The following is a 12,004-nucleotide window of genomic DNA, read 5'->3' as shown; positions in this document are numbered from 1 at the left end:
GCAATATTAAACTATAACCCTGATGTTTTTTTAAAACCTTTGTATAAATCATACATATTACTATTATTATATAAAACTACAATTTAAAACAAAATAAATGTTTATATGTATAATTATTATTTTAGGTGTAAAGACTGTTTTTAAATTTATTTCTTCTTAGAAATAAGTATTTTCCTCTGCTTGTAAACCCACAGCTTTTAACCTGACACCTCCCCATGCAACCAAGACCCACACAGGTTAAGGTTAGGGTTAGGTTAAGGTAGTGATTCCCAAACTTTTTATAGTCCCATACCCCTTCAAACATTCAACCTCCAGCGGTGTACCCCCTCTAGCACCAGGGTCAGCACACTCTCAAATGTTTTTTATCAATAATGTTGCTCTTTATTTAGCCATCTTACATGTTAAACCTTATTTGTTCATCAAACATTGTGAATAACTCAAAACAGGTTGATGAGAAGGGTGTGCTTGAAAGGATGCACATAACTCTGCAATGTTGGGTTGTAATGGAGAGTCTCAGTCTTAAATCCTTTTCCACACACAGTCTGTGTCTGTATTCATGCTAGTGAGGGCTGAGAATCCACTCTCACATAGGTACGTGGATGCAAAGGGCATCAGTGTCTTAACAACCGATTTGCCAAGGCAGGATACTCTGAGCGCAGCCCTATCCGGAAATCTGGAAGTGGTTTCTAATTCAATTACATTTTCACAGAACCACTTGTTGCAATTTCGATGAGGCTCTCTTTTTCAGATATTGGTAAGTGGACTGGAGGCAGGGTGTGAAAGGGATAACAAATCCACTATTTTGTGTCGTCCATTTCAGGAAAGTACCTGCGTAATTGCGCACCCGGCTCACTCAGGTGCTTCGCTATATCACCTTTGACATTGTCCATAAGCTTGAGTTCATTTGCACACAATGAGGGAAAGACGGGTGTGTTGTCCTTGTTAATGCAGACAGAGAAGAGCTCCAACTTCTTAATCATAGCCTCAATTTTGTCCCACACATTGAATATAGTTGCGGAGAGTCCCTGTAATCCTAGATTCAGATCATTCAGGCGAGAAGAAACATCACCCAGACAGGCCAGTCATGTGAAAAACTCGTCATCATACAAGGGGTCAGACAAGTGAAAATTATGGTCCGTAAAGAAAACTTTAAGCTCGTCTCTCAATAAACAAAAAGTGTCAATACTTTGCCCCTTGATGACCAGAGCAATTCTGTATGTTGTAAAAGTGTTACAAGATCGCTGACCATATCATTGCATAATGCAAATTTCAGTGTATTTTTGTGTGTGTGTATGTCAGCTGCAATGTGCATTGTAACACTTTGGTCACACAATATTCTATTTTAGATTACCCCCCCCCCCCCTTCCCTCCCACACATACAAAAATAAATTGCAGGGTTTAGTCATTAATCTAATGGATTAAGACAGACAAGACTCTGAAATGGGATTGGGAGGATTTGACTCAGGAAGCAATTTGTCTTTAGGCTAAAGGGGTTGGTCATTCAGGATGTGGCCTTTTAAAGGGACAATCTGGGATTGATTCATAGTTTTGGATTGATGATACATAGCCATTGATTTTTGAAGAATGTCAATAATAATAAATGCCTCATGAAATGAGTTCAGTGGTCTTTCTCCGTCACAATCCAAAATATTAGATTGTTGAACTAAATGATCTGTTAGTAATGTGATTGCAAACCATCAGTGTAACGCTTAGAAACATGGTTAAAACTACAATTTTGATCTCATAGATAGGCTATGGATGCAAGAACTGACCGTCCATACATATGACAGTGTTTCATTTCTCCAGTCCTACAGATGGAGGATCTTGATTTGAGCCAGTTTACTACAGCAGGAACATAAGAGGGGTTGATACACTTTTCATTAGGGCAAATCAAGTCTGACATTTTAATGTGAAAATTACAAACATTAGAAGCCTTTTTAAACATTGAATACACTATAAGTTTGCATTTCCGGCTGTGCAGGAAAATTCTCAACAATAAAAGACTGATCAAATTAAGACTCTACACCTGTATCTGTCCGAGATTGCTCCTTTAATAAGAGATGACATGGGGCCAGATACCAAATGTGTCAGGCCTCAGGTTCAGATGGGACAGAAGCAGACAACCAGGAAGGTCACTCTTAAGAGGCAAAACAGGGATGAGGGATTGGAATTGTTCGTGCAAGTGAAGTCCAGAAGGATCTATAGTGTATTCAATGTTTAAAAAGGCTTCTAATGTTTGTAATTTTCACATTAAAATGTCAGTTCTTGCATCCATACTCATAACATGCCTGACAATCCTCTTAAGGATCCACCCCTTTTTTTAAATTTTCACCTAAAATGACATACCCAAATCTAACTGCCTGTAGCTCAGGTCCTGAAGCAAGAACATGCATATTCTTGGTACCATTTGAAAGGAAACACTGAAGTTTGTGGAAAATTTTATTTGTGGACAAATTTTATTTGTCACATACACATGGTTAGCAGATGTTAATGCGAGTGTAGCAAAATGCTTGTGCTTCTAGTTCCAACAGTGCAGTAATATCTAACAAATAATGGCATTATTTAAAGTGGCATTGTTTAAAGTGACTAGTGATCCATTTATTAAAGTGTCCAGTGATTGGGTCTCAATACAATATATACAAATGATATGAGTAATGTAAGATATGTAGACATTATTAAAGTGGCATTATATAGAGTGGCATTGTTAAAAGTGACTAGTGATCCATTCATTAAAATGTCCAGTGATTGGGTCTCAATGTGGGCAGCAGCTTCTCTGAGTTAGTGATGGCTGTTTAGCAGTCTGATGGCCTTGGGATAGAAGCTGTTTCTCAGTCTCTCGGTCCCAGCTTTGATGCACCTGTACTGACCTTCGCCTTCTGGATGATAGCGGTGTGAACAGGTGACATTGGGTGCTGTAGGTGTCATGGAGGGCAGGTAGTTTGCCCCCGGTGATGTTTTGTGCAGACCGCACCACCCTCTGGAGAATATAACACAATAGATCTGGTCAAAGATAATACAAAGAAAAAAAACAACCGTTCTTTTGTATTTTTTTTGTACCCGTCATCTTTGAAATGCAAGAGAAAGGCCATGATGTATTATTTGTAAAACAAATTATTTGACCTTTATTCAACTAGGCAAGTCAGTTAAGAACTAATTCTTATTTTCAATGACGGCCTAGGAACAGTAGTTCAACTGCCTTGTTCAGGGGCAGAACAACAGATTTTTTTTGACCTTGTCAGCTCGGGGATTCGATCTTGCAACCTTTCGGTTACTAGTCCAACACTCTAACAACTAGACTATCTGCCGCCATAATGTATTATTCTTGCCCAGGTGAAATTTAGATTTTGGCCACTAGATGGCAGCAGTGTATGCACACAGTTTTAGACTGATCCAATTAACCATTGCATTTCTGTTCAAAATGTTGCATCAAGACTGCCCAGATGTGCCTAATTTGTTTATTAATAACTTTTCATGTTCAAAATTGTGCACTCTCCTCAAACAATAGCATGGTATTCCTTCACTGTAGTAGCTACTGTAAATTGGACAGTGCAGTTAGATTAACAAGAATTTAAGCTTTCTGCCAATATCAGATATGTCTATGTCTTGGGAAATGTTCTTGTTACTTAGGCTAATGAGATTAGCATGAGGTTCTATGTTAGCTCAACCGTCCCGTGGAAGGGACACTAAGAATATTTATTAAACAGTATGCCTATGATATAGTATATAGGTCTTATACTGTACATGTTCTTACTATCATCTCTTCTCTAATTATATCTTAACTCTAACCCCTCCCCCCCAATTAAATCCATCACAATCCTCACCTGTCCTTACAATACAGAGTTAACATTCTGAGTGAACCCAGTGCAGTTTACCTTTCCAAATCAATTGACTGAATTGGGGGCCTGAGTTTGGGGCTGAGACCGTATGTGAATGAAGGTCTGTCGGTGGGCCTGGCTGTTTTAAAATGATTTTCTGGTCATTCAGAATGCTCATATTACTCCCGTTTTTGACCTCTGAGAGTGACCCAGGTGAGGTTGGAAGTTTCTTATAATAAGCACAGATCTGGGGCCAGTTTAAACTTTGAAACCCCATGATAAAGGTCAGGATTGACATTGTGAGCATTTGTCTGAAGCAGAAACTCTCTCTCTGTCCTCCTGTGACACTCAAAGGTCATATGTGATTTGAGGTTGACATTTGGCGCAGCTAATTATTATAGACTAATCTGATTAGGAACGGGGGGGGGGTTGTGCAATAGTCTCCTCCCAATCTGCCATCGTGCCATCTGGAGAACGCCCTGAAGAGGAGAGGTGAGGGACAGGGTAAGCCAGTTGAACTCAGGAGGGAGACAACCCAATCGCAGCGGTTCCATAGAGGGCGAGAGACTACAATTTCCCTGCATCGACTGTCCCCACAACCAATAGGTGAGTGTCGGCCTGAAGAGAGGATGTAGCGACTAACTACAGTCTTGGCCATTAGCCTGGACCAGTGTTCAGGGAGATTCTAGCTCATCTGAGCAATTCATTGAATTAAATAGTATGCATTTAGAACAACTTTTAGAATTTTTATTGAGGGATGGATTTTTTTTAAATTGACCGGAGTCAACAAGCCACACTACTACATTTGATGTAGTATCACATTTCTAATACGATCAATTATTTGTATAATTGACCCCCTTCGAGGTGTTTTCAATGTTGTTAGACATAACTCTGTCTCTTTTTTTTAGATTGAGTGATGTCTGAGGTCTTTTTTTGGGGGGGACTGAATTTCTGTCTGTGCTCTTCTATTTCTGTCCCAAACAATGGCCTTGTTTGGGACAGAAATTAATGGATGAATGCAGTGTGTGTTTGCTCAGCGTGGCTAGAAGTCACAATGTAATAAAGCTGTTGTCTGCACCACCCACTGTCACAGTGGCTCCCTTACCTACTATGATTGTTCATGTGACATGTAATTGCTCGTTTTGGGTTTGGTTGGTTGCCTGATTATGTTGGCACAGTGTGTTGGTAGAGGCTAGGGTTGAAGTAGGACCCAATAAAGAACACCAACCACATAGCCTTCATGTATTTAAAAAGATCACTTGTATGATAGATTCTTTCAGGATAGGGAAGAGTCAACAAGGACTACAGATATGTCAAAAGTTCACTGGTTTGTTCATACAGTCAGATATCTAAGGTTCCCCTTTTGTAGGCCAGCGGATGAATTTCCCTCCCCCAAAAATATAGTATAAACTGTATATATTTTGGAACTCAGTCGGTGTATTCTCACCCCCCCCCCCTCCATGGCAAAATGTTTAGAATAGCTGGAAACTAACTCTACAACTTAGAAAATGTCTCTCTGCTGTCAAGAGACCCACTGTCAAGGGACCAGCGAACCACTGCGGCCCGTCATGATCAGTTCACATTTGTTGTGGCCCCTACCCCATCAAAATTGCCCATCCCTGACCTAAGACATCTTTTACTGTGTCAGTGCACGCCCATAGCGATCAACTCTCCTTAAAAGCAAGATATTATTAGAGTAGAATTCCTGGCAACTAGCCATACAAAGTTAGACAATGTATAGGGTGCGTTCTTATTGGATAATCCTGTTCTGCAACCTTCTTTAGCTTGTTGTGACATCATAGGTTTATTTTACCACACATGCAATAGAAAACAGGCCAGGGTGCCTTGGACCGGTCATCCCAGCATGAGATTCCTAAGAAAGAGGAATTACATGGATTTGAAAGGTGAAGATTAAGACCTGGGTTCATGGGCTTACCCATTGAAGCCACTTTGTTGAAGACAGATAGAAGAATTTCAAACAAGTATGCCAACCTGTTTAATTAGTGAAGTCATTCACAAATCCCAAAGACCCTCAAATGGATTTGGATGAATTATGATCAATATTGACAAGCAACAAGATAAGATGTACTTGTTATAGCATGGTGAATGTTTGTTGTTTATTCTGTGTGCCCTCTCTCATGGGTCCTCTCCCCTCCTTCCTTCTCAGGGAAAGATGGCTCGGGATATGTCAGACATTGACATCCTTAAGATGGAGCTGGAACAGCTGAAGAAAGAGGTCTCAACGCCCAGGGAGCCTGTAAGTAACATTAAAGGGTCCCCGTAGAGAAGCTCTGTAGTATAACAAAGGCATCCCTGCAAACTGACACAATCCCATTGAACTGAATTAGAATGCTGCCTTGAAAGAATCCAAACTTCTATTGACCCCTCTCCGTTTCTCTTAGGTGTCCAAGACATCCAAGGACATCATGGACTGGTGTGAGGCTGCGTCTGGTACCGACCTCCTGATAACAGGAGTACCAGATGATAAGAACCCCTACAAGCCTGAGAAGGGAGGCTGCATAATCACCTAGCACACAGGGACACAGGGAAAAACATCATATGTATTTGTCAGTTTCAGCCTTTTCAGCACTGTAAAGAGTGGTACATAGCTGCAGTAAGTTAGCCATGTGTTCCCATGTGACTACCCACACGAGAGACTTCCACTAGGTTAGCCAGTTTTGGACAACACAACATTGCACACTGACTGGGCTACGCAAAGGTCACCTCAGGAGGAGGAGATTTATCCGGGGACAGTTCAGGGGACAGGAGGGATCATTTGGTTACGATGGTGTCCTTCCTTTCTCTTTGACGATCTATGACCCTAACCTCCTCACCTGTCAGTTATCTCTGGCGGTTCTAGAGCTTCCAAACAGGCTCCGGAATGTTCCAAGTGCACCCACTGACCTGGTTTTGTTTGGCTTGTAAATAAAGTGTATCCACTACAGCAGTGTCTTCGACGTCTCTTGGTTCTCTCTGTGACTTCTCCCTTGTTTTGCACCTCATATGAACATGGATCGTCTCATGCTGCACGTATCCCTTGATTCAATCAAGTGGTAATGTATGTTTTAGAAATCAACATTTTGATCAGAAGGTGGGTTGATGTATGATATATGTCACTGTGAACGGATACAGTCCCATTGAACTAGAACGTTGAATTGTAAGAATTCAAACTCACCTTTCGTTTTCAGTCAGACGTTATTCGGATAGTCCCACACGGATGGGCAAACTGTTGACAAACTATCTCTTGATATCCAACAGCTTGCTGAGTTAGAATAAGGGTAAGGGTTGAGGTTAGGGTAACAGTTACCTTTAGGGTAAAGGTAAGGGTTAAGGTTAGTAGATAGTTAGTTGAAATGATGTTGAAAGTTGTTGTTAACTACAAAACATCCACTTGGGACTATCCAAATAAGTGGTCTCTCTCTCTCGTTCTCTCGCTCTCTCTCTCTCTCGTTCGCTCTCTCTCTCTCTCTCTCTCTCTCTCTCTCTCTCGTTCTCTCGCTCTCTCTCTCGTTCGCTCTCTCTCTCTCTCTCTCTCTCTCGTTCGCTCGCTCTCTCTCTCTCTCTGCATGAATGGCAAAACTACTGTTGCTAAATCAAAGTGAGATAATGACAACAATAACAGTAAAAAATGAATAATAGTCATGGTGATTAGAGAAAGGAAACATATACAGGTACAAATAAAATAAACACCAACATAAAGTGTCTTAATAAATAGGGTGTTGGGTCATCCTCCCTCTATCGGAGGGATGCGACACCACTCTTCCACAATAAATTCCGTAATTTGGTGTTTTGTTGATGGTGGTGGAAAACGCTGTTTCAGGTGCTGCTCCAGAATCTCCCATAAGTGTTCAATTGGGTTGAGATGTGGTGACTGAGACGGCCATGGCATATGGTTTACATCGTTTTCATGCTCATCAAACCATTCAGTGACCTCTCGTGTCCTGTGGATGGGGGCATTGTCATCCTGGAAGAGGCCACTCCCATCAGGATAGAAGTACTTCACCATAGGTTGAAGGTGATCACACAGAATGGTGTTAATTGGTGTTTAACTTGCCCTCTAAACCATGCCAGGAAAATATTTTTTAATATGAATACAAATTTAAATAAACATTGTAATAATAATGTGATAATATAAAAAGCATTTTGCTTTGATAAGTAAACAAAAAAGAGGAAGATATGAAAGGTTTATTTTCAAAACGATATACAGTATACACCAATTTTTCACATTTGTGTTTTTTTCATCAGATATTATTGCTTTTGGGTACCTTCATATGTGTGTAAAATATTACTGTTCTCAGATTTATTTTGTGTGCAAAAAGCTACATATCCATTGTTTAGCTGGAATGGAATGTTCATACCCTGTATATTTGACTGTGATATGTGATTGTCTCACCTAGCTATCTTAAGATGAATGAACTTGCTGTAAGGCACTCAGGATAAGCGCATCTGCTGAATGAAAAAAAAAAAGCGTGATTATTTGTCTCTCTGAAATGAAACCATCAAGTGATAGATTTTAAACAAACACATGGCTGTCATTGAAAAACCCCAAGCCATGATTAGGTAGTGAGAAAAACACACTCATCTCTTGCCTAGTTTCTTTCAACAATAAAAAGCAAATTTAGCAACATTTAAAAAAAAAAAATGGATATATAGCGTTTTGGAGAGAAACTTCATACAGTGCCTTCAGAAAGTATTCATACCCCTCCACATTTTGTTGTGCTACAGCCACATTTCAAAATTGATTAAATTTTTTTTTTCTCAGCCATCTATCTACACACAATACCCCATAATGACAAGTTTTGATACATTTTTGAAAATGTATAAAAAATATAGTAAATACATATCTAATTTGCTTAAGAATTAACAACCCTTAGTCAACAGATTTTAGAATCCTCTTTGACATAAATTACAGATGTGAATCTTTCTGGGTGTGTCTCTAAGAGCTTTGCACACCTGGGTTGTACAATATTTGCCACTTATTCTTTCTGAAATTCGTTAAGCTCTGTCAAGTGGATGGTTGATCATTGCTAGACAACAATTTTCAAGTCTTGCCACAGATCCTAAGCAGATTTATGTAACTCAACCCCTCAGGAACATTCACTGTCTTCTTGGTAAGCAACTCCAGTGTGGATTTGTCATTGCGTTTTATGTTATTGTCTTTTTGGTATATTTGTATTCTGTACAGAATTCCTTCTTTTCACTCTGTCAATTAGGTTAGTATTTTGGAGTAACGACAATGTTTGTTGAAAATGTCCTTAATAACTTCAACGTGCTCAAAGGGATATTCAATGTCTGCTTTAAAAAAAAAAAAATCTTGGCAAAGAATTGGAAACCCTCCCTGGTCTTTGTGGTTGAATCTGTGTTTGAAATCAACTGCTCAATTAAGGGACCTTTACAGATAATAGCACTGTGTGTGGGGTACAGAGACGAGGTAGTCCTTCAACAACCATGTTAAACACCATGATTGCCCACAGAGTGAGTCCATGCGACGTATCATATGCATTTTTTAACGCTGAACTCATTTAGACTTTATCATAACAAAGGGGTTGAATGCAGTGGAGGTATAGGCGTGGAACGCACGGATATACCACAAAGTGTGTTTCAAAAATCATCAAAGACAAATTATTTTTAACCTAAAGCATTTAATAGAGACATGTATAGTACAATATCATGGGGAAGGGGAAGGAGAGGGCTACTTACACCGTGTGGGAAAGGGATCACAGCAGGGATTGAATGAGGGTATGAGACATGAGTTGAGGTGTTCAGAGGCTTGACCAGTGCAGGACAGGATTTGGCTGGGAAGACAAAAAAACAATAACACAAAGAGACAGTTGTCACAAAGAGCTAAGAATGAGTTAGTCCAAGCAAGGAGTAAAATCGTTGCCGTGTAAAAAGGTGATTGTGATTGACTCTACATACAGTAACGAGAGAAAATCAATAGGGTTGCTCACATTGCTTGGAAGGGAAACATTCAATGTGCCAGTGGATGAGCGGGCACGTGAGACGTCCGGCTTCAGTTCATGTCAGGAGAAAGTTGACAAAGGTAGTGGACTAGTCATCACCTCTTAATCAGGGAACAGGAGGAGACGTAGCTGTAAATACAAATAGCAGGTACAGTAGACTACAACTGATGAAGCAGAACTCACAGAGCTGACCTTGCTTTATGCATCTTTGCATCATGCAGGCCTATTTTTTTTGAAACCCTTATTTAACTAGGCAAGTCAGTTAAGAACAAATTTGTATTTAAATGGCGGCCTAGGGACAGTGGTTTATTTGCCTTGTTCAGGGGCAGAACGACAGATTTGTACCTTGTCAGCTCAGGGATTCGATCTTGCAACCTTTCGGTTACTAGTCCGACGCTCTAACCACTAGGCTACTTGCCGCCCCCATGCAACTGTAGGCCTTGTTAAAAAAAAAAAATTAAAAAAAAAAAAAAAAAAAAAAAAAAAACTCACATCTGCCATCACTATTATTTTGATTGATTCATTCCAGGTAATAATTTGGGTTTAAAAACGTATAGGCAGCCTAGCCAGCCAAATTTGGAATATATTCTAAATTTGATCACATTCACATTTTCTCCTGACACGCAAACAAACTATAAATACATAACGTTACCATTTAGTTTATCCTGACCAAATGGACCGGGCACATAGGCTGTATGCACCTGCTCTTATTAGTAGCCCACAGTTGATCAGACGGAAAGATTGTCTCGTTTTCATCCCATCCCATTTTCATCTCCAATGTTTAAGGGTAGCCTAGGCTGCTGCAACATTTATGCCATGAGTTTTTGCTTGTGTCTGTCTGGAGTGATTACGTGTTACCATGTTGCTAAATAAATACCGAAGGAAAGTGCACAGCCTACTTTGCGTGCCGCGTCAACCTCTCTAATCCAACTTTGAATGGTTGATGCGATGGAAGCTATCGAATCATTCGGAATTGTTTTCGACATCCCAGAAAAGATGTTCAGCATGTAAAGCATTGTAACGTGCAATTACAGGCAGCTTGATGATAGGCTCCCTGTTAACCAGCTATACATTTGATACGAGTTGGTATTGAACGCTCGCACCTTTTCATCCTTCTTCATGTAACCGATCTCAGGCAGAGGTCGACCCTTGCCTTTAATTTGCACCTTTTCATCCTTCTTCATGAAACTGATCTCAGGCAGAGGTCGACCCTCGCCTTTAATTTGCACCTTTTCATCCTTCTTCACGAAACTGATCTCAGGCAGAGGTCGACCCTCGCCTTTAATTTGCACCTTTTCCGTGTATACCAGAGAATGAAAGGGGTTCTTCAACACATAGAACCCCCATAATGCTCTGTGGCACAATCTCAATACAACACACTAGGTTCAATCTCTGATCCTAAATCTATGATTGGATGGACAACATGTCAGGTCATACAGCAAAAGCTTTGATTGGTTGGAGGACGTCCTCCGGAAGTGGTCATAATTACCATGTAAGTTTATGGTAATGGAAGGGGGTGAGGCCTACTACCAGCCTCCTAGGTTTTGTAATGAAGTCAATGTAGCCAGAGGAGGACGGAAGCTAGCTGTCCTCCAACTACACCATGGTGGTAGCCCAGACAGTCCTGTTGAAGTTACTGTAGACCTTCATTGCAAACACTGTATTTTAACAAATTATTTCGTGACATATGAATATATTTAGTATAGTTTTATCTAAAAAGGAAAACATTTTTAATGTTTCACTATTTTTATGACATTGTGTGTAGGCCAGCAATGAAAAATCTCCATGTAATCCATTTTATATTCAGGCTGTAACACAACAACATGTGGATAAAGTCAAGGGGTGTGAATACTTTCTGAAGGTGCATCAAACATTAGGAACACCTTCCTAATACTGAGTTGTACCCCCATTTTTCCCTCGGAACAACCTCAATTCGTCAGGGCATGGACTTTACAAGGTGTCGAAAGCGTTCCACAGGGATGCTGGCCCATGTTGACTCCAATGTGTCCCACTGTTGTGGCAAGTTGGCTGGATGTCCTTTGGGAGGTGGACCGTTCTTGATACACACAGGAAACTGTTGAACGCAAAAAAACCCAGCAGTGTTCCAGTTCTTGACACAAAGCGGTGCGCCTGGTACCTACTACCATACCCCATTCAAAGGTACTTAAATATTTTTTCTTGCCCATTCAGTCGATGAATAGCACACATACACAATCCATGTCTCAA

At 40.3% G+C, this 12,004-nt stretch overlaps 1 protein-coding gene and 1 long non-coding RNA gene across 2 annotated transcripts in view; one reads left to right on the top strand and one right to left on the bottom strand.

Moving 5' to 3' along the window:
- Positions 1–12,004, bottom strand: part of LOC149978890 (uncharacterized) — a 699,006-nt gene that overhangs the window by 40,554 nt on the left and 646,448 nt on the right. The window lies entirely within an intron of this gene.
- Positions 4,278–6,767, top strand: gngt2a (G protein subunit gamma transducin 2a). The gene is made up of 3 exons (XM_036942619.2): positions 4,278–4,421; positions 5,983–6,072; positions 6,218–6,767. The coding sequence occupies exons 2-3, from the start codon at positions 5,989–5,991 to the stop codon at positions 6,344–6,346; spliced, it is 213 nt and encodes a 70-aa protein (XP_036798514.1). The 5' UTR covers positions 4,278–4,421; positions 5,983–5,988; the 3' UTR covers positions 6,347–6,767.

The sequence above is a fragment of the Oncorhynchus mykiss genome, chromosome 13, assembly GCF_057628025.1.
Source record: "Oncorhynchus mykiss isolate SJ-2025 chromosome 13, ASM5762802v1, whole genome shotgun sequence".
Classification (NCBI taxonomy): Eukaryota; Metazoa; Chordata; class Actinopteri; order Salmoniformes; family Salmonidae; genus Oncorhynchus; species Oncorhynchus mykiss.
The sequence above is the reverse complement of the archived record's forward strand: the minus strand, read 5'-3'. Positions and strand labels throughout refer to the sequence as shown.

Excerpts from the sequence above, each read along its gene's own strand:
- gngt2a (XM_036942619.2), top strand. The coding sequence starts at position 5,989 with ATGGCTCGGGATATGTCAGACATTGACATCCTTAAGATGGAGCTGGAA. Across the intron at positions 6,073-6,217 it reads TCTCAACGCCCAGGGAGCCT|GTGTCCAAGACATCCAAGGA; the intron begins GTAAGTAACATT and ends CGTTTCTCTTAG.